Source organism: Microcebus murinus, chromosome 11 (assembly GCF_040939455.1).
Source record: "Microcebus murinus isolate Inina chromosome 11, M.murinus_Inina_mat1.0, whole genome shotgun sequence".
NCBI classification, from domain to species: Eukaryota; Metazoa; Chordata; class Mammalia; order Primates; family Cheirogaleidae; genus Microcebus; species Microcebus murinus.
This window is the reverse complement of record NC_134114.1, coordinates 1,663,911-1,689,359: the sequence shown is the minus strand read 5'-3', so window position 1 is coordinate 1,689,359 and position 25,449 is coordinate 1,663,911. Positions and strand designations below refer to the sequence as shown.

The following is a 25,449-nucleotide window of genomic DNA, read 5'->3' as shown; positions in this document are numbered from 1 at the left end:
CCCTCCACCCTCCTCTTCCAAACTGGGAAGCCAACAATTAATGCCAGAAATAAATCAGGTCAATAAAGGAAATTATAAGATTATTACTGCGAAATATGAGTGAGTGCTAAATAAAAAAGTCAAAATACCTGCAAATGCTGCCTCAAAGAAGGATGTCAGGCTGCAGGTGGTGAAGCAGGAAATTATAATTTTCATTATGTCTTTTAGAACTACTTATCCATGTTAATATTTTTCTAAATGTGTATATTACTTAGAAAAATTTCTGTGTACGTATGTAATTTTTATGGATACATATGAAGAGTTTTCTCAACACTGAAGTAGTTACTTTTTCAGAGTCCTCCCTCCCTCCTCCCTCCCTCCTCCCTCTCTAGACCTCCCTCCTCCCTCTCTAGACCTCCCCCCTCCCTCTCTAGACCCTCCCTCTCTAGACCTCCACCCTCCCTCTCTAGACCCTCCCTCCTCCCTCCCTTCCTCCTCCCTCCTCCCTCTCTAGACCCTCCCTCCTCCCTCCCTTCCTCCTCCCTCCTCCCTCTCTAGACCCTCCCTCCTCCCTCCCTCCCTCCTTTTTCCCTCCCTCCTCCCACCTCCTCACTCAGAGCGGGAGGGAGGAGAGGCCCAGTCTCTGCCTGCCCAGGGTCCAGTCTCCCACAAAGTCACTGAACCTTTAAATGTTTCCAAGAATGAGACCCTCCTTTCTGGTGGAGCAGGGTGTCCGCTGTGTTAATCGGCCACAGTTCGCTATTTCATCCAGCAGCTGATGGACACCGGGCAGCTTCCACCCCTGGCTGCCGTGGGTGAAGCTGCTAGAAGCTTCCGGAAACATTCCACTCAGGGCAGCGCCTTGGTGGGAGAAGGCGGACACAGAGGCCTGCGGAAGGGCACAGGGTTTCACTCTGCGGAGACGGAAATGTTCTCAGATGAGACTGTGGTGATGGTCGCCCCGCTCTGGAAATACACTGAACGTCATTGAAGTGCTCATCGAAAATGAATAGGTTTTCTGGTGTATAAATTATGTCTCGATAAATCTGCTTTGAAAAAGCAAATCAAGTCATTTCGCTCTCTGCTTAACGCCTGCCCACGACTCCCGTTGTCCGTAGAATTTGAGGGAACCGAGGCCTCCCCCGGGTCCCCGGGCCCCACCCACCCCAGCCCTCCTGAGGCGGGAGGGACAGCTTCCCTTCCCAGGTGGGTCCTGCCCTGGGCCTCCCGCCCGCCATCCGGGCCCAGCTCTCTCCTCCAGACTGGTAACTCTTCCCGCTCTGCAATGCGCGCCACGTCTGACCACCAGGTTACCCCGCTTCTGACTCTACCCTGGGCCTCTCCCAATATCCATCTTCTTAAAACCTCCTTTTCTGATGAACATTCTAAGTTATTTGTGATTTTTGTTCTTTTTGTCAATTGCAATGTTCATTGCCGTCATTTTAGGTGCACGTGCAGCGGTCAGAAATCTCATGTCCCCTTCACCCGAGTCCCCCAAGGGCAGCATTTTGGAAAACCGCACTGCAAGACCGCAGCAGGACCCTGCCATGGATGCAGCCAATGTCTCCGAGAAGCGTGGAACTTGTCACACAAGGAAAGTCTGAGTTCAGGTTTTCCCAGGCGCTCCTCCGTGTGTGCGCGTGCATGTGTGTGCGTGTGTGTCACACGAGCAGGTCTGTGCACCCACCCCACAATCAAGACTCTGACCATTTCCAGCCCTCAGGGGTCCCTCCTGTGGTCCTCTGATAAACACACCCACTTGCCTCCTGTCACCCCCGACTCTCCTGCCCCCTCCTGAGGCTCCGGCAGTCCCCTGACCTGGTCTCCGCTTCTAAAATTCTGTAATTTCAGGAAAGTTCTGTAATAGCATCACACCGCGCGTAGCCTCTGAGACCAGCCGTCTCTCTTCAGCGTGTTGTCTGCAGAGCCCTCCAGGACGTCGGGTTTCTGGGAAGCTCGTTTCTTGTCGTGGAGCAGCCCTCCCTGGTGTGCATGCGGCAGAGTTTGCTCGGCTATTGCCCTTTGCAGGGCATCCGGGCTGACTCCCGCTTTTGTCTGTCCTCAGTCAAGCTGCCGTGACCATCGGTGCGTAGGTTTTTGTTTGAACATGAGTTTCTGTGTCCCTGGGACCAATGCCCCGGAACGCAGGACTGTATGGTAGCTGCATCTTTAGTGTTGCAAGACGCCGCCAAAATGTTTTCCAGAATGAATTTAGGGTTCCATGTTCCCGCCAACAATGTGTAAGTGACCTGTTTCTCTGCATTCTCACCAGCATGTGGTGCTGTCACTAATTTTTTAATTTCAGCCACTCTCTTAGATACGTATATCCCATTGTGATTTTAATTTGCATCTCCTTGATTTTTAAAGATGTCGAACATCATTTTATGTGCTCTTTTTTTTTTTTTAACCATCTGTATATTCTCTTTGGTGAAATGTCTTTTCATGTGTTTTCCTCAAATTCTAATTATTAAATAGATGCTTTCATTTTTGGGGGGTTTTAGATTTACTATTGAGTTTTGAGTGTTCTTTGTATATTCTAGATACTAGTCCTTTGCCAGATTCGCGGTTTGCAAATATTTTCTCTTAGTCTTTAATGCATCTTTTTGTTTTCTTAGCAGGGTCTTTCATAAGCAAAAGTTTTAAATTTGGATGAAGTCCAATTAATCAAAGTTTGGCTATTATGGATTTTGCTTTTGACTTCTGATCTAAAACTCTGCCCAGCCCTAGATCCTGAAGACTTTCTCCTTGAATTGCCTTTGCACCTTTGTCAAAAATAAAATAAATGGGGCATATTTGTGTGGCTCCATCTCTGGGATCTTTGTTCAGTTCCTTTGATCTGAGTCTATCCCTGCAGCGACTCCACTCAGTCTTGAGCCCTGGGGCCAGATAACATCTGGAGTTGGGAAGGCTGGTTTCTCCCACTTGACTCTTCTGTTTCAAAATTGTTTTAACTGTTTTAAGGACCATGCTTTTCCATATATATTTTAGAATAAACTTGTCTTTGTCTATTAAAAACTTGCCAGGAAATTTACTTTTTATATAGGATATATATAACTCTTTCCCACTCTAAGTTTTTTTACTCAAAATATTGTCAAAGTTCAGTTTGCTTCTATTAAAGTTTTTCCCCAAAAAATATCAATATACGTTCATTTATTCATTCAACTATCAAGCACCTGCTACGTGCTGGGAACCATGAAGGTCATCTGGAATGGAAATAGAAATGCGTGCTCACTCTCCTCAAAGGGCACAAGGTTTTGGGCTGATTGATAACTCAGCAATTTATTTTAAAAACTAAATGTTATTTTAAATCTACATTATCTATCGGGCCCTAAAATTTAATGTCCAAAACTGATCTTGTTTTGCACCCAGAGCCTGGGCTGCAGAGGAGCGGCAGGATCTGGTGGGACTAGGTGCGGGCTCGGAGATGCCTCCAGGGGTCAGGGAGCAGGGAACGTAAGCAAGTGTCCCCCACTCTGTTCCCTCCTGCATCACCCATCACCCCCTGTGCCCTGTAGAAGTAAAGGTGAGGAACCAAGAGCGTCATCCGTCCATGCACATGTTCACTCAGCCGGTGTCCGTCTAGAGCCCACGACGTGCCACACGTGGAGCTGGCTGGCACTGAGGTCAGGGAACAATGACGCCAGGAAAGAGCAGCTCTAGCAGCTGCTGACCAGAGCCTCAAGGAGGCTGCCCGTCTTTGCTGACCTCCCAGGGGAGAAGTAAATGAGGACCTTCCAGGGGGAAGCAACCTGCCGGGGCCCTGACAGGGAGGGCTGCGGCGGAAGGGGAGCCCCGGGGCAAGCTGCGGGGTGCAGCTGGGGCAGCCCTGGAGGCTTTCGGCCACCTTAACAAAGGGGAGCCTTTGGAGATGTGTTGGTTCCCAGGAAGTAGTTCCTCCACCCTACCCGGTTCAAGCAGGTTGAAGATAGAATGAATGATGGAGACCATTGTAACCTCTGACCAAGGCAGGCCGTAAGGCCTTTCCCACTGCGCAAGGCTTTACCCAGACTGGTGTTTGCAAACACCTGCCTCCCTCAGGCTGCAGTGAAGAGAACAGCACAGTCCTAGATGTTTCTGGAAGGATCTTAAGGGCCAGAAAGGCCCTGAGCTCTACTCTGTGAGTGAGAGGAGTCGAGGAAAGGGCGAGGGCCTGCCAGGAGCCTGGAATCCCACTGAGCAAGGAGGCCCTTCCCTACTTTGTCCCCATCTCTGCCTCCCCCTGCCTCCTCAGGGCTTCCCTTTGCTTTTTCCCCATGTCTCTCCTCTCCCCTCCTTTCTTGTCCAGGCTGCACTCTGCTCTTCCCTGGCTCTCCCTGTCTCTCTGTCTTCCTGCAGTCCCTGTCTCTGCTGTTTATGTTCTCACTGGTGCAGAGGTGACCTGGAATGGCACGTGGAAGCATGCGGCCCCCACAGAGGCATGTGGGTGACCAGCAGGCAGCCTAGTGCACACACCCAGCCCTATCCTGCACCTCCAGTGACCCCCGAGCCCAGTGTGCACGGCCCTGAGCAAAGGAGAGCTGGCCCTGCACTTGGGGAGACAGGATGGGAGGCCCAGGTCTGCAGCAGCACCTGCCAGGATGCCCGCCACCTGTCCCCGCCATGCTTATGGGGAAGCACAAAGTGGCAATCCACGTAGAGGATTAAACTGCACACCCAAGACATCCTTTTTTTTTTTTTTAAGGGTGGGGGAATAGAGACAGGAAAAGAGAGATTAAGAATAAAAATTTTGGCCGGGCTAGCACTCTGGGAGGCCAAGGCAAGAGGATCACTCAAGGTCAGGAGTTTGAGACCAGCCTGAGCAAGAGTGAGACCCCGTCTCTACTAAAAATAGAAAGAAATTAACTGGCCAACTAAAAATATATAGAAAAAATTAGCCGGGCATGGTGGCACATGCCTGTAGTCCCAGCTACTCAGGAGGCTGAGGCAGGAGGATCGCTTGAGCCCAGGAGTTTGAGGTTGCTGTGAGCTAGGCTGACGCCATGGCAGGCACTCTAGCCCGGGCAACAAAGTGAGACTCTGTCTCAAAAAAAAAAAAAAAAAGAATGAAAATTTTTAAGAAAGCTACTTTTGTAATAAATAGCCCCAAATTAGCACATTATACTTTGGGTTTTTTGATGCTTTTTCTTAAAGGCTGGCACTTACTTTTCAGCTTAATTGTCAAACCACACAGTGCTTCACACCAGGGGAAAGTGCAGAGCATGACAATCCCCTGTAACCGTCACTCCAAGCCAGTAACTGTGGACATTTTGCTACATTTAATTCAGATACGTTTTTCAGAAATGAGATATTACTAGTAAGTCTAACCACCACCGAAGATATTCAGGCCTGAGACAGAGTGGAAGCTCCTGTCCCCATGTTGCTGCAGCCCCCATGCCTGTGAACAACACAAAATATTGCTGTTCGTTTTTTTAAATTCCACCATCAGCATATTCTTTCTGTTCGTACCCCCCCTCCCCAACTTCACACTTCTATTCATGCTATTGCAAGTAGAATGACTTCATTCACTCCCCCCCCCCCATTCTGCTCTGTGAAATATTCCACTAGTTCTTCACCCAGGCCTGGGGTGACTGCCTAGGAGGTTTCCAGTCTTGCACTTGGGTTGGGGAACAGCAGGCAGAGGACGCCTGCCTGTGGCCCCGGGTGGCAGGCGGCCTGCGTGCGCCTCCTGCTCTTTCAGATGTTGCCGAATGTCTCCCAAATCTCTTCGCAGCAGTGTAAACCGGCACAGCGGTGAGGGAGAGCCCGCTGTCTGCACACGCGAGGCCTTGTTTGGGGCCACCCAGCGGGTCCCACGGGCATCATCTCATCCGGCTTAGGCTGCCCATCGCCAGAGAAGCTGGGGGCGCTTCTGTGTCCTCTGTGTGCAGGGTCCGCCCACGCCCCTGCCCATTTTGGCACTGGGCGCCCTGTTTTCACCCATCCTCAGAATTCCCCAGAGGATTCCGCATAGCAGTATGTCATCTACATGTGGCAAGCATCTACCCCCCCACCCCCCCACCCCCGCATGCTGGCAATTTGTCATCCATCGTCAACAAAAGTGTTTGCACTCAATGCAATCAAATTTATCCATTTTTCCGTTCTTCATTTTCTGGCATGTTTTAAAAGAAAACCGAAAACCTCCAATGCCCCTGCCTATAAGCCCCCAGGTGTGTACGAGTGGGAGGGAGCTTGGGGAGAGGAAGTGAGTGTGGGGGTGACCACTTGCCCCCAAGCCAACGGTCAGGGTGAGATGTGTGGGGAACACAACCAGATACAGAGGTGGCAAAGGGATATTAAACACGGCCTAGACCAATGCTCTTTAGGGCCTCGCTTGTTTGCAGAAAGTAGTTGTTAGAAGGACTGGAGGGACTTCTAACAACTGCTCCTGCAGTGTCTTCTTGCAAGCAGGAAGGAGTCCTACCTGCTCAGGCCGGGCTGGAGTCGACCCCTGCGGTCGCTCCGCAGCCTCCTGGGCGCAGCCGGGCGCAGGCGGCGAGGCCAGCGCGGAGGTGCGCTCTGGCGTCTAGAAGGAGGAATGCAAAGCGACCAGCCGCCGCAGGAGGGACGGGGGAGGGGAGCCAAGTACTTTCAAAGACTGCCTCCTCGCAGAAGCACTTTAAAAAACAAAACAAAAACCTGACAACTCCACTTGCCTAAGACAGCTTCTGAGACGAGCGGCTGTCCGGGGAGCGCGTGTGCGCGCGTGTCTCAGTGCGGGATGCGGGCCCGCTAGGGCGCGTGTGCGAAGGCGACACGGCTGGCGAGAGTCAAGCACTTCCTCTCCAAACTGTCGCCCGGTGAAGAACTCCGGTGGTCAGGTCGCTGATCCTGAAGCGAGTCTCCTTGAACTGGAGCCCTTAAAGGCACTGAGGCAGGTCCATTCCCAAGGACTGTCCCCTTCCCTCCCTCTCCGGCATTCCTGGGCTCCCCCGCGTGTTCCTATCCCCCTCCCCGCATGCTCCTTCCTGGCGGGAGCCTTGGCCTGGGACTTAGGGGGGGTGGGGGGGCGCGGGCAGGTTGCACCAAGCCCAGCGTTGCAGCCCCGAGCTGCCCAGCACAGCGGGGGCACCCCAGGCCGGGGCTGCACCCACACCTGTGCGGGAAGGCGGGGTGGGGGGGTGCTTGTCGCGGAGCGGGGGTGGGGATGGCGCGCAGAGGAGGAAAAGAGCCCGGGGGCGAAGGACACGGGAAGGCAGGGAAAGGGGAAGAAGAACCTCGGGAGGCAACGAGCTGCTGAGAAAGGGAGAAATTAGGGTTTCCCGGACCCCGCGCCAGAGAGAAACTTCAGGAAGCTCGTTGGAGGCGGGGCATCTGTCAGAGGATGGCGAATTTTGTTGCCACTAAAGGAAACCGGGAGGGACAAGTTTGCAGTGACGACACCCGGCAGTAATCTGGAGCTAAAGACAGGACAGCCGGGTGAGGAAGAGCTGGTTAAGAGAACACGCGCTCCCTAGAACACAAAAACAAAGAAAGAGAAAGAGCGCGTGGGGTGGTGGGTCCAGGCGCAGGAGCACCCCGAGGGCTAGGGCGACCCTCCCAGCCCCCAGTGGCTGCGCCTCGAGTCCCCCGCAGTGCGGCCTCCCGCTGGCGCTGCCCGGGCGGGGCTGCCAGGCCTCGCAGCCCTTTGAAAACCTCGAGCAGACCCCGCCCGCCCCAGGACCCGAGCGCAGGACCCTCCGCCTCCCTGGGCGTCTCGTCGGTGCGTGTTTTCCGAGCAAACGTTTCCGCACCAGATGCCGGTTTGAGAACCTAGAAATACCGTTGCATCTGAAACCCAGCCAAACGCGCTCCCAGACTGCTGGGAGCTGTGAACGAAGTTCGAAAGAGATTCACCTTTCACTTTGACCTAAATTTTGTACAGTGTACAAAGGCTCATTTCTTTTCAAAAAAAAAAAAAAGAAGAAGAAGAAAAGAAGGAAATTGCACGCCTGGACTTCTCATCTTCCTCCCACGTTGCCCTCCCTGTCCGGGGGAGCCCTGGCACAGGAGGGGTCGTGGTTGTGGATACAATAGGACTATGATTTGACACATGGACGCTTACACTTGCAATATTACTTCGCCAAAGGGAACCCGTGTAAAATGTGTATATTTAATCTCAATTGCCAAAAAAAAAAAATCACACCCCCCAAATTGGGGCTATCTTTCCACCAAACTCTTACAAAGTCCACCGGAGGCCAGAGAAATGACACAGAATGGGAAATGCTCATGAGCCGCCTAGGTTTTATTGAAATGCCCTGGTGCTGTTTCCTTTTTCCCTGAATTAAAACAACGTGGGAAGAGGCCCTGGCGCCTGGGCCACCGCGATGCGGATGCGGACGGAGGCCGCAGGCTGGCCCACAGCGCCCCCTCGCCGCCCGCGCGCACGGCTCCGCCCGCTGCCTCCCCTGCCAGCCCGGACTGAGACCCCCCAGGACTCGACCGACTCTGGCCAGCGCTGGGCCTACCCGGCCGGCCGTGATCCTCGGACGACCCTGGAACCCCAGCCTGCGTCCCTGGCCCTTCTCTGCGCTTGGCCTCGCAGGAGAACCCGGTTCTCTGAGAGGTGCGTCCACACCCACTGGTTCTAAATGCTTAGGCCGCTGTAAGCACAAGAAACAAAAATATGACGACGTTAACTCTCCCCCCCCTCTCACACACACACACCCCTGGGGAACGGAGGGAGGATCCACTGTCAGCCTGAAGCCACACACTGCCTGGGCAATGGCACCAAGTGGCTGTGCTTTGGCAGCAGCTCCTGGTCCCCTGCTTGCCTGCGCTGTTATCCCAGCTCAGATGACAACCGAAAAGCAGCAGCAGCAGCAGCAAAGTGCCCGACCACAGCCAGGCGACTCCATGTGCCAGAGCACCCTTCTGCCCTTGAGCGAAACAGCCAGGCCTCTGCTCCCCGGGGGAGCCGCCTAGGGGCCGGGGACGCCTCCACCCGCTCCCCGTGGACCTGCATCCAGTGGGCTCCAAGCTCACCGGGGCCACCCTTCAGGCAGCCTGGCAAGGAACACCACGCTGAGCCTTCACACTTGCTGGGGTGTTTTTCCTGATTTTTTTTTTTTTTTTTTAGGAAGACCAAGTCAACTTTAACCTAAGAAAACGAAAAGTGATTTTTTTAAAAAAAAATCAGGGAGCTTTACAGCAAAGCCGAGTTTATATATTCCAATAACAATGAAAAGCGCAAGTTTTAATGTCTCTGCGTAGGCATTTTAATTTGCTACAGTCACTACCAATAAAAACGGCATGTAGTGGGACTCGACTGTGTAATAGTGCAAGGTAGACGGTTTTTATTAGCACCAGGCAGCAGCAGTATGGAAAATTTAGATTTTAGTGGAGGAGTATAATTGCTGGGGGGAAGGTGTACACACAGGAAGGGAAGAGGCCGTCTTCAAACTCGCGGGCGGCGCTGGGCTCAGGAGAGGGGAAGGGCCGGCCGTCCTGGAGGACGGACAGCCTCCCAGTGCACTTGTCTGGTTACACATTTAATTGGTGTCAGAATCGACTGTATCTGGAGCATACGGTCCTGCTCTGAACTGGGGATGTTTCTGTAATAACTCCGTGTTTTCTCTTCCGCCCCTGCCAGAGGTCAGGCGGGAGGAGGAGGAGGGGGGAGAAAAGCCCCAAATGCTAATGACCCCACAGCAGGAAGGGTCTTTAGAAATGGAAATACTCCAGGCCAGTCTTCCCCGGGTGTTAGACCCCCTTCCCTTTTTTTTTTCTCACTTAAACTAATCTGATGGGAAGTGGAGCCTAAAGGGCTGCAATCTGATCCGTCGCTGTTTGTGTTTGTCACCCAAACATATGGGCATCTCCTCGATGCGTCTTTCTGGAGGAGTTCCTCCCAGGAAAACCAAAAGCGTTATAGACATTGACAGTGGCTCGCCCCAGGAGGCTACCGAGGTATCTCTTTTTCTCTTTCTCTCTCCACCTCTCTTGCTTTCAACTCTATAATAATCGATTTAAAATATCTGCCCTGAACTGAATTAGGATTTCCCACATGGGGTCGCACCTGAAATGCCCCTGCTTGGTCCCCGAAGTGCCCCCGAGTGTGTGGGAAGTGGCGTGCTTGTGTGCAAGGGTGTGGTGGTCCTGGGCAGGGGCTGCACTGAGATGACAGGCAGGGCAGGGCACACGGTGGAGGCGGGGTGTGGTGTGCCTGGGATCTGGGATGGATAGGCTACTGGGCCTGGGGGCACTTACCAGGAGCAACAAGCCTGGGGCCAAGGAGTCGTTGAGCACAACGCTGCACTTAGCAACTGGTTCCCTCTCACCTGGAGAAAGACAAACGCAGCCTGGCTGGCCTGCGTGTGTCTCCTGCTGCTGCCGGGACACGGCTGGCGGCCTGGCCCGCTCTTCCCGCCCGGCGGAGAGGCCGCAGACGCACACGTCCTGGACGCACAGGCCGCCCGCGGGCCGCAGCGTGCACCCGGGTGGAGGTGTGAGCTGCAGGCCTGAGCTGCGGCCCAGCGCCCAGCCCCCCGGCGCCCTCCCACCTCCCCTGCACCTACTGGAGACGGCTTCCGAGGAAGAGGCACCTGTTGGGTGGGTGCCCCCACTCAGGCCAGTACACACCTGAGGACTTCTGAACCTCCCGAGCGCCCCCCATAGGTGACCCTTCAGGCAGAGTTAGCCAGACATCCTCTTTTCTTCCGCTGTCCCCAGGTGGGGGAGGGGTGGAGGAGCATGCGGGGCTGGAGTCCCAGGGACCGTGGCCAACCACCTCGCCCCTGAGCCTGGTGAGGCACCTCCTGAGCCGCGCGTTACCTGAGCGAGCTACCTGTGGTGAGCACTGTGCCAGTGCCACCAGCCGGCCGCCCTCTCCTCTCTCTTCCCGAGGTGGCAGAGAGGCTTCCCCGTCTGCCAAAGGAGGTTTCTCAGGTGACAGTCATCTCCCAGGTGTCCTGGCAACACAAATCCGAAAGAAGAGTCAACTTATTAAAACAAAATAAAATAAAACTCCCTAGGGGGGGTGGCATCTGAGGAGTGAAACACGGCGCGTGTGCCACGACGTTCCCAACCAGAAAAGTCCTGTCATTAAGGGATCCGGGTCTCCGTTGCTCACCTCAGGGCCCTCCTGGCAGTTCCCAACCAAGGCGCCCCGATCCGGGTCCATGCTCGGCCAAGCGGGGTGCAAGGGGCAGGCGACCAGGTGCGAGGGCGCGGGGAGCCTCCGGCCCCGAGGCAGAGCAGGTCGAGGAAGGTGGGAGTGGGAGCCCAGCACACCGCCCCAGGAGGACCCAGGCCGTGCGTGGGTGCCACCATCCTGCTTCCTCCCCGTTTCCCCGCGACTCAGGACTGGACACTGGAGTCCAGCGGTCAGTCATCTAGGCCGGCCTGTCTCCTTGAGGCGGAGAAGAGACACGGGCTGTGCGTCCCCAAGTGGACCCGGCCTGGCCCGTCTGCAGGCGGCCTCTGCTAGTCCGAGCGAGCCGAGCTGGGGGCGGGGCAGTGGGGGAGGAGGAAAGGGAGGAGGAACGAAGAAGGTGGCAGGGACGAGGTGAGGGAGCCTGCTGGAGCCGGGCAGGGGGACCTGGCTGGGTTAAGCACGAGTGGGAGGGGTGCGCGCCAGGGCACGCAGCTCGGCCTGGCTAGGCTGCAGGGCCGCGGGCTGGGGCCGGAGCTGCGAGAGAGGCGGCTGCGCCACAAAAGCCTTCGCGTCCCTCCCTCGCGCCCGCCTCCCTCTCCTCCGCCCTCCCCTCTCCTCCCCTCGCCGCTGCCCGCCCCTCCCCCGGCCGCCGCCGGGCGGCTGGAGCGGGCGGAGCAGGGGAGGGGCGGGCACCCGAATATGCAGATGAGCGCGTGACGGACAGCTCCGCGTTCCAATGTCCCTCGGAAACTCGAGCGCTCCTTCCTCAACTCCTCACTCCCGACTCTAGACTCCCCCAAACCCCGACCGCCGGCCTGGCGCGCGGCTGCGCCCACCGGCTCCGCGCTGCCGCCGCCGCCACCGCCGCCCCGCCGTTGCCCCGGCCCGCGGGCCGCCCAGGCTAGTGCCCGGGCCGGCCTGCCTCGGCCCTCGGCCCGGGTGCCCGCCGCCGCGCCGCGCCCCGGCCGGGCGTGGATGGAGGGCGCCGCGCGCCCAGCCCGCTGCTCGGCGTGACGCGGGCCCCGGCCCCGCGCCCACCATGTCCTACCCGCAGGGCTACCTGTACCAAGCGCCCGGCTCGCTGGCGCTCTACTCGTGCCCGGCGTACGGCGCGTCGGCGCTGGCGGCGCCGCGCAGCGAGGAGCTGGCGCGATCAGCGTCGGGCTCGGCGTTCAGCCCGTACCCGGGCTCGGCGGCCTTCACGGCACAGGCGGCCACCGGCTTTGGCAGCCCGCTGCAGTACTCGGCCGACGCTGCCGCCGCCGCGGCCGGCTTCCCGTCCTACATGGTAACCGTGCGCTGGTCGGGACGCGGAACACCGGGGCGTGGGGACCCTGGTCCGGGCCCGGGCCGCGTGGGGTGGGGATCGGTGAGCAGGGACCGCGGGGAATGTGGCGCAGGCGGTGGCTCCGGAGTCTCTGGCTCTGTCTGCTGCGCCGCAGGCGGAACAAGGGGCCAGGGTGGTGCGTTCAGCAGGGGAAGTCCCTGAGCCCGGGCAGGGCCCAGCACCCCGTGGCGCTCCCCACTGGCTCTCGGTATAATTTTCTCCCAGAGCCTGGGAAGTGAGACTCCGCTGGGGCTGGCGTCTGTCGTGAGTTGTCCCTGGTTCGTGCTTCGCAGCCTGGTGAGGGGTCTGGATCCGGCCGAAGACTCGCCCTCCTTGGCGAGGGGTGGGAGGGACGGCGCCACTGGGGCGTCTGGGGCGGCCGCTGGGTAGTTCGCGTTCACTTTCGGGGAACTGGGGCAGCGGGGTCACCGAGTGAGGGTAGGGAACGGCGCGTCCGGCTGCGGCTCCTGATCCTGCCGGAGGCGCCCTGGTCTCGGGCCTTAATCTGCCCCGCAGACCTTGCTTTCAAAAACCGAGACTCGCTAAGCAGCCGAGTCCTCAGCGCCCCGAGAGCAGCGCCTGCTCCCGCAACCCGGGGCCGGCTCTCGCGCCTCCGGTGCGCAGCTGGGCCCGGGCTGGGCCTCGGCGGATCACGCCACGGGCGATGGAGGCCATTGCGGGGATTGTGGCCGCTGCCGGCCCTCGGCGGAACTCCAGGGCTGCGACCGAGTAGCCGTGGCCTAAGCGAGGGCTGCAAAAGTCTCGAATTTAAACGTTAAAGGGTGAATTAAAATGCTAATTACCGCGTATTTGAAGAATTCGAAACGGTGACTGGCTTCTGAGTTGCAAATTGGATTTGCAGAGCTTTAGAGCGGTGAATAGCGGAGTGGGGCTTTGGGGTGTTTTTTTAACCATATAAGGGCGGGGACGAGGGAGTTGGGGGAGGCGGTGGCACTTGAAGCATCCAGAGAAATTTAGATATCAAGAAACTACCTGTAGGCCTGTGTGCGCACACGTCTAAGTGTGTGTGCATCTGTGCGCGCCGTTCTGGAACATTTAGGGGAAGATAAGTCATTTTAGGAAGGTGAAGGAGTTCAAAAAATCGAGAATAAAACTGCAGTACTTTTTGTGATCCACAGCTGGCCCTCAATCACACTGCCTTTTTCCTTCTCTCTTGCTGCTGGAAGGGCGGTTTGAGAGTGGGAGACCCGCAGTGGGAAAGGCGGCGGTGGGCGGCGGAGGGGTGGCTCCGGGTCGATGCCTGCCTGGTCCCCGCGCACCGGACTCAGGGGCTCTTGTTGGTTCCAGGGCGCGCCCTACGACGCTCACACGACCGGGATGACGGGCGCCATCAGCTACCACCCGTACGGCAGCGCGGCCTACCCGTACCAGCTCAACGACCCGGCGTACCGCAAGAACGCCACGCGGGACGCCACGGCCACGCTCAAGGCCTGGCTCAACGAGCACCGCAAGAACCCCTACCCCACCAAGGGCGAGAAGATCATGCTGGCCATCATCACGAAGATGACCCTCACGCAGGTGTCCACCTGGTTCGCCAACGCGCGCCGGCGCCTCAAGAAGGAGAACAAGATGACGTGGGCCCCGAGGAACAAAAGCGAGGATGAGGATGAGGACGAGGGCGACGCGGCGAGGAGCAAGGATGAGAGCCCCGACAAGGCGCAGGAGGGCACTGAGACGTCGGCGGAGGACGAAGGTGAGCGGGCAGCGCGCCGCTGCAGCGCGGTCTCTCTTGGGGAGCTTCCCTCGCAGGCAGGCGGGGCGCAGAGCCAGGGTCCTAGACACTGCCCCGCGACACCCCGGGTCCGAGACACTGCCCTGAGACACCCCGGGTCTGAGAGACACTGCCCCGCGACATCCCAGGTCGGAGCCGGATCCCCATCCGCCCGCTGTCGCTTAGGTCCGCGGGCTTCGGCCGACTGATTCCTCAGGCACTTCCCGGGAAAGTCGGGCTCTCCCAGACATGGCAGGAGTTGGGGCGAGGCGAGGGATCGCGTGGGGAGGGTGAGTGCCCCAGGACGCAGGGCGGAGGGTGTTTTAGGGCCCGCACTGTCCCGACTGCCACCGACCATGCCCACTCCCCTCAGGGATCAGCCTGCACGTCGACTCGCTCACGGATCACTCCTGCTCGGCCGAGTCGGACGGGGAGAAGCTACCGTGCCATACCGGGGACCCTCTGTGCGAATCGGGCTCAGAGTGCAAGGACAAGTATGAGGACCTGGAGGACGACGAGGACGACGAGGAGGAGGGCGAGCGGGGCCTGGCGCCGGCCAAGCCCGTGACCTCCTCGCCGCTCACCGGCGTGGAGGCGCCGCTGCTGAGCCCCGCGCCGGAGCCCGCACCCCGCGGGGGCAGCGGCGGCAAGACGCCCCTGAGCAGCCGGACGTCGCCAGGCGCGCCGCCGCCCGCCAGCAAGCCCAAGCTGTGGTCGCTGGCCGAGATCGCCACGTCGGACCTGAAGCAGCCGAGCTTGGGCCCGGGCTGTGCGCCCCCGGGGCTGCCCGCGGCCGCAGCGCCCGCCTCGTCCGGGGCCCCGCCCGGCGGCTCGCCCTACCCCGCCTCGCCGCTGCTCGGCCGCCACCTCTACTACACGTCGCCCTTCTATGGCAACTACACAAACTACGGGAACTTGAACGCGGCGCTGCAGGGCCAGGGGCTCCTGCGGTACAACTCGGCGGCCGCGGCCCCCAGCGAGGCGCTGCACGCGGCGCCCAAGGCGGCCAGCGACGCGGGCAAGGCGGGCGCGCACCCGCTGGAGCCCCACTACCGGCCCCCGGGCGGCGGCTACGAGCCCAAGAAAGGTAGGCTGCCCTTGGCCGCAGGGTCCCCGGGGAGGGAGAGCGGGCCGTGGGCCTAGCCGGGTAGAGCTCCCGGGACACCGGGAAGGGCCAGGAACCAGAGCCGTTTAGAGGAGTGGGGGAGAAAGGCCAGCGGCCCTCCTGTGAGCCGCATTAGCGACAGGGACAGAGGGGCGGCGGGTCTTCAGAATAAGGCCGGAGGGCGGGGCGCTTCTCAGGCTCACTCGGGTATTATTTACGTTTTATTCACTTACTATTAGTTTTGCTGCTGTTATTATCGTGGCTTTTAAAACAGTCCTAGCAGACACAAATGGCCACAGAGTGCAGGTGACAGCCGCGTCCCTGCTCTGGGAGTGCGCACGCAGGTCTGCTCCGAAGCCTCAAGCTGGTTAAGCAGTCTCAGCTGGAGCCTCCTCTGCCTTTGGCTGGAAGGAAGCAAAACGTTCCCAGTTACTCTGGGAGGCATTCTGTCTTCAAAACAGGAAATAAGAACCGTTTGCTTTCTCCTGGCGTTTCTGGGTTCCCGGTGTTCTCGGCATTCGGGCTACCTGCTAGAGGTGTCTGTGGGGCTGGGGGAGGAAGTGAGAATTAGGGAACACAACCAAAGGCATCTCCAAAGATAGTAGTGCTGGAAACAGTCAGTTCCGGAACCATCTGCTGTTTGCATGGGTGCCTGGGACGGTGGGTGCATGTCTGCTCTGCGAGGGGGTGGGCTGTGGGGTCAGGTTCTCACTAACTGCCCCTCCCCTGACAGATGCCAGTGAGGGCTGCACCGTGGTTGGCGGGGGCGTCCAGCCCTACCTATAGAAGGGCCAGCGCAGCGTGCAAGTAAGTGGGCACCCTGGTGCTTCCCACACCCCGGGGAGCCTCCCAGCACCAACCGCACCGTACACTCACCCGCTTAATGTGTTTTCCTTGCTTCTTGTCATGAGGTTGGAAGATAGAGCATTTCAATCTCCTTTGACCTTTTCTCTCTTAAAGGGGGAGAGTGTGTGTTCTGTTTTGTAGATTCCCTATTTCTGGCTCAAGTTCTGTTTGAAGAGTCATTCCTTAAACTGGAGTATATATATCGCAACACTGCTGTTCTTTTTCTCTTTGAAAAAAATAGATGATTAAAATCTGGGCATTCGAATGCAATTTGGAGCCAGTTTTACTATGCTAGACACATACTAGGCGCGTGCTTTGGTGGGCTAGCGCCACTGAAACTCGAAGCTCAGAGACCTTCCTGGTGATGTTTACAGGCTAAGACTGAAGAGACAGAGGAGTGCTAGAATTTATCAGCCCTGCCCACCCGCATGTCCACATGGACCAGACAGGACTCTGAAGTTCTCCTGGCTCACATCAGTTTCTCAAAAAATATGTTGCTTTACAACTAGACAAAATCACTAATCACAGATCTTGAAGATGGGAGAGGTGGAGCCATTTCTGATCAACTCATTTCCTAATGTGATGGTGCCAGTGTGGAACTGAAGGATTTGGGATGATATGGTTTTTTCCTTGGTCCACAGGTAGGTGTCACAATTGCTTTGGAAAAAAAAAAAAAAAAGTCAGCAGGCCATTCTCCCTTCCCGAGCTCATAAACACACAGACACAAACGCCAGATCTCTAATCCGGACCACATCTAGTGCCGCTGTAAACGAGAAGGACCCGCCCAGCACTGTCCGCCCACAGACTCTAGCGAGTGGAACAGACTATTGTTGGACATACGTGAATTTGTTGGCATAGTATAGCTTTCCCAATGTATGTGTGACTCTTGGAAACAATCTGTTTTTCTCAGGATATCTTGAATTGATCACTTCATTGCCACGGTATATATATTCTATAGGTGTGATAGGATTTACTGTAAAGTTTATTTGTAAAAGATGTACACAGTAGGAAAAAAAAATGTGATTGAAGAACTTGAGTACTTCAGAAGTGGAAACAAATTTGATATTTATTTTTATAATGATATAAAGCTTCTAGTAATTTATGCAAGTTGTATTGCAATGGAATCTAAACTTTTTGTAAATAAATTCTGCCTGGTTTTTATTTGAACATTGCTGGTTATACAATCTTTGTTGGTTGTTTAACATGGATTCTTTACTAATTTATATCTTAAATTGTAAATAAAAACAGACTAGTCTACAATAATATGGTGTTTGGGGCTCATTATTCCTAGCAGGGAGAGTTGGGTTTGGAGCCCCAGGGGATGATGACCTCCAGGTGATCTGGCCTCCCCTTCTCAGTGAAAAGCTGGGTGACATAAACTCTCCTTTCTTATGCTTATTAAAAAGAAAGGCAGAGAAAGAGAAAGGCTCAGTAGGGAGATACATGTGGTTCTAGATTATTTATATACAAATGTATTGCAAGAAAATTAAGATTTTTTTTGTGCTCTGAATATGCAAATTACTTGTTAGTGTAAATTTCTAAAACTAAGAAAAATATAATAAAATGATCTGACACCCCTATGCATTCCATATTTATTTCCGATGCTGGTATATTGAACCTCCTCAGGAAGCTAAACTGGAGAATATAATATTGATAATAGAGACTAACATTCCCCACAATAAAGTACTGATTGAAATAATTGTTTTTTTTAAAGCTGAATTATCCAAATTGGCATTATTCACATTTATTGAATGATTTCTTAACTCTCCTTTTCATATAACTCGCATTAAGCGCAAGGTGAAGTCTGGGGGGAGGGATTTAGTTTCCTTTCAGAGGCTGTTACCCTTACCCTGGGGGGAAAAGAAAGGTTTAAACAACCTGGGACTATGGCCTCTTTATTGTGTAACTCACTTTCTAATTACAGGACACGTCTAAAATTTGTAGTCACATAACATATTCCCTTTGATTAGTATCATAAAAGCAGCAAACCTGTCACTTTAATTTTCAGCAAAATTATATGGATATCCGCATAATATAATTTCAGAAAAGAAATGAACAATCATTTATTTCCTCTCCAAAGATAAATTGAGTGAATATAACTTACGGTTATAAAACAAGAATAATAGCTTCTTAGATTGCCCTTTAATCAATCATACACTTATTTTTCAAGAGGTTCATCTATTTTATTCCATGATTAATAATGTTGCAGCATGAGAGCATTATTGGATCCCAGTGGGGGAGGTCTCGGATGCTTTTAGCTGCTTTGGAATGGTCAGTTGGGGTTCATTATGGGCTGATATTGAACAATTTATAAAATCTTGTCTAAACATCTGCCAGCTCCGATAGGCCGATGTGTCTGAGGATGGGAAATTGCTGGACCAGTTGATATTGACAAACGGATCTCTCTCCAGTGGCTTTTTGTGCCATAGAAATTAGTGGCCTCTTGCTGGGGTCTTGTTAGAAGGGGTATTTGAAAGTAATCTTAGATACTTGGGGCAAAGCCAGGGGACTGTTAACTGGACACAGAACCACGCTGGCGGGGAGGAGCAATTGTGGTCTGCGGACCTCGGTTTTGGTTTTCTATTACTTCTCATGCATTTTGTTGGTTTTTAAATACTTAAGCGTTTGGAGGTCAGGCATAAAGTCAATCTCTGGGGTGCAGAGCTATTTTTCTCTCTTCCCTGCCTCCTCTAGTAATACATATGGAAATGTTCCGGAGCTGAGCTGTCTGCTGGGGAGAGGGAAGAGTGTTCACATGGGAAGCCTTGCCATTCCGTGGCCGTGTGTCTGGAAGCAAAGAAATTCAAGGTCTGGAGAGGCGAGAGAGTGAGCTTCCAGTGTGTTTGCTTGCTTTGCTTTTAGACATAAAACCTTCGTAGAATTTCCATAAAGATAATGATTTTCCCCCCTCCAGGAAGCATTTTATATTGCAATATCATGGTCCTAAGTACTTTACTTTTATTAACATTAACCACATTTCCTAAATCAGCAGGGAATAAAATGCCCATGGCAGCAATATATCTCTGTTATATGTAACATTCTTAACGAGAGCATTTTGAAGACTTCAGTGAGAAGTCTGAAAGTTAACAATATTTAACAAAATAAACACTGGAAGACCATGCACACTCATGAAGATGCATTTACAGCTATACATGTCTCGGGGAGGAGTGGAGCATGCCCGTGGAAACCCAAGCACAAATTGATCTCTGTGCATATGTTCAGACATTGAAGCTGGGTGAAAGCTACCTCCCTCTGGGACAGGGAAGATTGTTTTACCTGCTCATGGGGATCTGTGTTCCCTTCCCCTGCACATATGCCCCTCAGACCCCGTTCTCTGGGACGACCTGCACATTTCAATTGGTGAAAACTCAAAGCCGCTCAGGAGATTAGCCCAGGCTAAAGGGGCTTCTTTGATGTGTATATGCCCAACAAATTATCAAAGATTTCCATAACTTACCCACCCGTCTCCTGATCTGAATTTCTTTCTGGAGAACTTGATTTTTTTTTTTTTAAATATACGCTAAGAACTTAAAACCTGCAGGTGTTTAGAGGGATCTTTTTAAAGAAATGCAGAGTGATTTATGAGCTCCTCTCCATGCAGGTCACCGGGGAAGATGAATGAGGGAGAGAAATAAGGAGGGGAGGGAGAGAGTTAGGGGACAGGCCGCTAGAGGAGAGTTGGGGAGAGAGGCAGCTAATGGGGGTCTGACTTTCATTTTTGTTGGAAAATTTTGTTAATCCAAATTTTCCTGGAGGGCCAAGACAGAACCCTCCTTCGCAGTTGTCGGCGGGGTCGGGACCTGCCGGCGGTGGCGGCGCACGGGGCTCTCGCTGGGACTTCGCGCCGAGCAGGCCCGGGCGCTCCGGGCTCCTCCGCGGGCGCCCGCGTGGTCCGCGGCGACCGCCCCTCTGCCCTCCGCGGCCCGGGGTGGCGTTAGAGCTGATTTATCGGAATTCGCGCTTTAATCTCAGGTGGGCCCCGGGGGCCGGGCGCTGCGGAGAGCACGAGTGGGGAAGGGGGGGGCCCTGCCCTGCGGCCGGCGCGGGCGCTGCCTCCCGCGCCCGTCAAATGTCAACATTTGTTCCCAATAAAAGAGTTATTGTTTCTGCAAAGCTGCCCAGCAACTGCCTTTGAAACTTGGAAAGAACTTCATCCACCTTTGTCTGCGGCGAGGCGGGAGGGGCGGGAGCGGAGGGGGCGGCAGGGGGCTGGGGGCCGGCGCTCGGCAGCCTGGAGCCCCGGGGTGCGCCTCCCGCCCGTGCGCCCCGCGGCGTCTGGAGCTGGGGCGGGGGCGAGGGCGTCTCCGCGGGGCTCTTCTCAGCGCTTGGGTTTATCAGGTATCTGCAGGCTCCGGGAAGTGCGAACCACCTCGAAAACGCGCGGAGACGAGTAGCCAGCCTCCGCAGCGGTTCTTTCAGATCATTTACAATTACATTTAAATATTTATTGAAGAGGCTAAAAGTAAAGTGGATTCTTTGTTTTTTAACGATACAGATAAACGAAACTACCACTGTTAGAACCCAATTAAATACACATCAATTTGAAAAACAAAAAATCATTCCAAACCAATTTGTGATGCTATCAGAGGCCAGCATTTTCAAATTTAAATAACACTCTGAATTATTAGAAAGTTTTCTCTAAGTCACAGTGTACGATAATTGTCACTAATTTTCTTTAGCGCATTGAAAATAACAAGGAAAACATTCATTTAAACTACAATTTGAAAATATAAATAGATCTATTAAATATGTGTTTTAAAACTGCTTTTCAACGAAAACAGCATTTTAAATATTTTAAGAATGTGTTAACCCAAGGGGCCATCTTGGGAACAATACACAACCGTCTGTGATATGTGGATATTATGATTAACATCATTTGAATTTCCACAAATCGCAAGGGGGACATGTCCCTTTGATATATTTTCAAACCTTTATGCAAGTGACAAATCCCCACAGATATTTTAAAGGCTAATTATAAGGAGAAGTAATCTATGACAATATAATTTTCCAGTTGCTGAAAATTACTTTCTATTGGCTGTAATGAAAGTACTCACTAGCCGCCCACCCCCCCCCCTTGCTGGGCCAGAAGTCCATGAAGCTGGTATTTGACAATATGCACTTGGACCTCAGCCACTGATGGGCAGAAGAGAAACCACTTCTCACCCCAGTTTCAGAGTGTAGCCGCCCCACTTGTATGTTTCACTCTATCCCTTCACCTGCACCCTCTGCAAACAGAGGAACGTGGTCTCAGCTGCCACCTCTGTCCTCCCCACCCTCCTAGCAGAGAATAGGCTTGTGTTGCCAGGGTGGGGGCAGAGTGTTCTCTCTCTTTCTAAGAAAGATAAAAACTGAAGACCTTATTTAGGAGGTAATACAATAAAAAAAGGAATGGGTTATGAAATATCTGTTCTTTTGCAGTGCCAGGTAAAAGGAAAGAGGAAGAATGTTTTTTTGTTTGTTTGTTTAAATCTGGCCCCAAGGTAATGAATAAACATCTTTCTAAAAGGTGTTCCAATGTTACTTTGTTCTATATGGAGCTGAAAGCAAATTAAATCTAATATTCGTATGGAATTGACAGCCAGGTTTGGGGCTGCCTCCACTGCACAGCCCGTCTTCCCAGAGAATACCCAGAGGGAAGAAACAAAACAACGTGCGGCACGAGCACTCACATTTTTGTGGGGAGATAAATTGACAATTTATTGTGTGTAACTCCTGATCAATTATTAATCGTTAATGTCAACAACAGGGTTATAATTACCTTCGGTTATTTTGAGGAATATTTGTTTTTTTCATTTCTCTGATCTGGTAATTAGTAAATGCTCTTGAGTAATAAATTCAAAGAAGAGTGGATCAGACCCCACCCCCCCTCCGTTTTGGTGGCCTTTAAGTGAAAACACTCACGTTCACCTGCTGGGTTCTCAGAAATACCCTCCTTGTCTCCGTTCTACCGGTGGGCACCTTTTTTTTTTCTGCCATAAATAATGATTCCAGAGGAAAAGGGGAAAATGACAAACAAATATTGCGCAGCTGGAATTAATAAGGCTGATCAAAGTTAGTGGGGCTGCGCCTGCTCGCAACAGCAAAGGGCTGAGGCCCATAAAGGTGCCAGCAGTTCTCGCCTCTCCTCTCCTCTCCAAGAGAAAGGGCCAATCTAAGGGCTGAACCCCGACATCCTCTTACAGGGGCAAGCGAGGCTGCGGAAGAGCCTTTGTTTGGGGGCCTTGCTAATGCCAGTGACGCCGCCGACCTGGCGTGCGCGGGACTGGCGCTGCGCATTTGCCCAGCGCGGGTGCGATCCCGTGTGCACCCTGCTCCCGCACCCACCTGCAGTCAGGTGAGGCGCGGTGTGGGGGGGTGCTCCTGGACTCTGAAAGGTTAGGAGGTGAGTTACCAGGTTAGGTGGGGACAACTGGGCGGCCCAGGGGGGTTGGGGCGGCAGATCCCATGAGGAGCTCAGAGGGGAGAGGCCGCCCCACCCCGGGAGAACCGCGCCACTGAGCTTGGGAGGAGGACGGTGCGCTGTTGCCTCGGTCGCCCTCCACCTTCCGAGCGAGCGCAGGCGGCCCTGGGCCTAGGGTGCAAGCGCTGGAGGCGCTGGACAGGCTGGCCTGGTGCCCCGCCCGTGTTCTTCCCCGGGCTTGGCGTCTGTTCCCCAGGCCAAGGCCTTTCCCACGGGCGTCCGCTCCCCGGGAGCACTGGGGGGGGGGGCAGAAGCTCCTTTAGGTGCCCAGGACACGTGTTTTGCCCTACAACTATCATTTTCTTCCGGGAGTTGTACTCTTCCACGCGCTCCCGCCCCCAGGATGGTCCTAGTGGGTCCTAGTGTGTATGGGGCGAGGCCCTTCAGCTGACAAAGACCCATTTCTGTCCTGCTGTCCACCAGCGTAGCGCTGCTGCCCCGCGTGCGCTTAATTGGTCACATGGAGGCCCTGAAAGGCAACGGCCAGGCCCAGGGGGAGAACTGAGCAGTAGCAGGTCCAAGCAGCCTGGACACCCAATGAGCTGTGGCCGCCCTGCCCCTGCGGCGGGGCGGCGAGGCGCCAGTCCGAGCCCGGCTCAGGTGCACCTGCAGGGGAGGCGGGGGCGCGACCCCAGGTCACCAGCAAGCAGGATGCGCCCCACTGCCACGACTGCTGATGTTCCCCACGCCGCTTTTGGGCCCCGGTTCGCTGGAGTGGAGTGGATTCAACCCTTCCAAGCCTCAGAGGAGGCCACAGCCAGGCTCCCGGGGACACGCGGCCACGCACAAGCCTGAGGACCGGCCAGCTCTCAAGGGAGGCCGGGATCCTGCCTCGCCCCACTCCCCAGCTCCATCATGGCCCTGCTCCGGGCTCCCTCCCTCAGGTCCCCGCCGGAGCCCTAGGCAGAGCCCACTCAGGGTTCTTCACATCCGTACCCCACTGTGCAGACTCCTCACCCAGGGCCCGCTCGGCTCCCGCCCCGCCCGCCTCTCTCCTCGCTCCCCCTGCAGCCGGGGCTGGACCTACTCGCTACGCCCCCCGTGGCTGGCGCGGAGAGCCGCCGACCCCATCCCCTGCCCCCAGCCCGGGCGGGCAGGCTGACACTCGTGGGGACGCGGGCCGGGCCCCGGGGTTGGGCGGGGTCAGCTGGGAACAAAGCGCCCGGCGAGCGCCCGGCAAACCGAAAGCGCTCGTGGAGTTCAGGCCGGGGGGGCGGGCGGCGTCACAGTGGGGTTCTCCTCCTGGCCCGCCCGGTCCTGGGAGGGAGTCGGACCGGCCCGGCAGCCCAAGCCTCCGGGACTCGGAGCTCCGAGCGGGGCAGGCCTGCTTTCGCCCCTGTCTGGTTTTTCTCTTTTTCGGTTTCCTTCCTGCAGGCACAGCGCGTTTCTGCCACTCGGCAGCAGAACGCGACGTTCCCGGGGAAGCTGCCGAGGACGTCGCAGCCGGCTCCGCGTTCGACCCGCGCCCGGATGCGGGGCTCGCTGGGCCCAGCGCGGGCGGGCGGTGCCCACGGCCGGGGCCACAAGGCCAGCCAGGCGCACCGGGCGACACCTCCGCGGAGGGGTGGGGTGGGGGCCGGGAGGGGCCTGGAGAGGGCTGCAGGAGGCTTGCTGGAGGAGTTTCTTTTCTCCTTTGGGGAATTCACTCCACGAAGCCAGGGAGTTACAGGCCTGACAAAGCAAGTTGAGTCACCTTGAAACATGCAGCACCCGCCTCCCTCCCCCAGCTCCTCCATAAGAACCCAGCCAGCCGGAGGGCTGCCTGGAGGTGGTGTGGGCCCAAGTGGACACAGGGGAGTCAGTGCCGAGATGGCGGCACCAGCAAGCGTCCAGGTCCCCTGGACCCCGCCCTGCGACAGCCCCACGCAGCATGCTGGAGTCAAATTGGTCGGGAGCCCCAGCCTTACCCCTGACCTGTCCAGGGCTGCAGTGGCCAGACCCAGCTTGTGGGCCTGCTCCTCCAGTGGACAGTGCTGGCCCTGGATGGGGGGCTCGGAGGGAAGCCCCATAGCACAGGCAGGGGAGAGGGTCCCACTGAGGCACAGGACTTGCAGGCACCCATTGGTGGAGGGGGGCCCTAGGGCTAGGGGTGCCATCCGGGGAGGAGTGTGCTTTGTAGCCTTTCGGGGTCAGGGCCTTGTCGGGATCTCGGGAAGAATGGCCCTGGCCTCAGCCCCGAGTGACTCAACCCTGCAGATCCACACAGCCCGAGCAGGGAGGGGGTGCACCGTGCCCTGGGATCAGCCTGCAGAGCCACTGAGGCCAGGGGCCCAGAGACGCAGGGCCTCTAGGACAACAGGGTGGGCCCAGGGTGGGGTGGCCGGGCAGCAGGGGCTCTGTCGGGGCCCAGCTGGACGTCAGTTTATTTAAATAGGAAGCGTGGCCCCTTCTTCCAGGGCAGTTCTCTCTGGCTCTCAAGCAGTGGAAAAACAATTTGTTTTATAATGATTATGTAGTACTCAAGCCCTCAAATAAAAGTGTCCTTCTCTCTGTGGTAATGGGCCCAGACGTAAACACCCGGGCCCACTTCCTCCAGGGGGGCCTGGGAGTGGGGAGAGAGGAGGTTGAGCCCAAGCACCAGGGGGACACAGAGTTTGTTTAAAATTTCTGTGCGACTGGATGGCTTCATAAAGCAAGGGGCTGAGTTAAGCCTGTGCTTTGAGAGAAAATAAATAGACCTTGCCGAGAGAGAGAGAGAGAGAGAGAGAGAGACCCTGAAATGAGTTACGTTTTAAACAACTTTCTACTGACTTCGTGATCGTTAAGTAGAAGCAGACACTGGATTCAGGAGCACACCCTGTGCTCTCTGCCCCTCCGGGCGCCGAGAGGGCCTCCCTGCAGGCAGGCTGTGGGTCTCAGGTGGCCCGGCCACAGGGACACCCCCAGGCCAGGTGCACCCTTAGTCTGGTTGTTACTTTGGGGTCAGGAAAAGCCCCCATTGGAACACCTC

General features: G+C 55.5%; 1 protein-coding gene and 1 long non-coding RNA gene across 6 annotated transcripts; one reads left to right on the top strand and one right to left on the bottom strand.

The window, feature by feature from the left end:
• Positions 1-7,318: 7,318 nt before the first annotated feature.
• LOC105876479 (uncharacterized) lies at positions 7,319-12,223 on the bottom strand. Its single transcript, XR_012921661.1, has 5 exons — positions 12,090-12,223; positions 10,708-10,844; positions 10,144-10,214; positions 8,920-9,034; positions 7,319-8,537 (listed from the first exon to the last, which is right to left on the bottom strand). It is a non-coding gene; the product is annotated as an uncharacterized LOC105876479 (long non-coding RNA).
• Positions 11,806-17,619, top strand: IRX2 (iroquois homeobox 2). Of its 5 annotated transcripts, none has more exons than XM_012774116.2 (5): positions 11,806-12,317; positions 13,665-14,070; positions 14,462-15,175; positions 15,927-16,000; positions 16,681-17,619. In XM_012774116.2, the coding sequence occupies exons 1-4, from the start codon at positions 12,069-12,071 to the stop codon at positions 15,977-15,979; spliced, it is 1,422 nt and encodes a 473-aa protein (XP_012629570.1). In that variant the 5' UTR covers positions 11,806-12,068; the 3' UTR covers positions 15,980-16,000; positions 16,681-17,619. The 5 variants fall into 5 exon arrangements, with proteins under 5 accessions (XP_012629570.1, XP_075864036.1, XP_020145614.1 ...); XM_076007921.1 differs by having other exon boundaries at positions 11,830-12,317; positions 16,414-17,619; XM_020290025.2 differs by having other exon boundaries at positions 11,830-12,317; positions 15,927-17,619.
• The last annotated feature ends 7,830 nt before the right edge of the window (positions 17,620-25,449 follow it).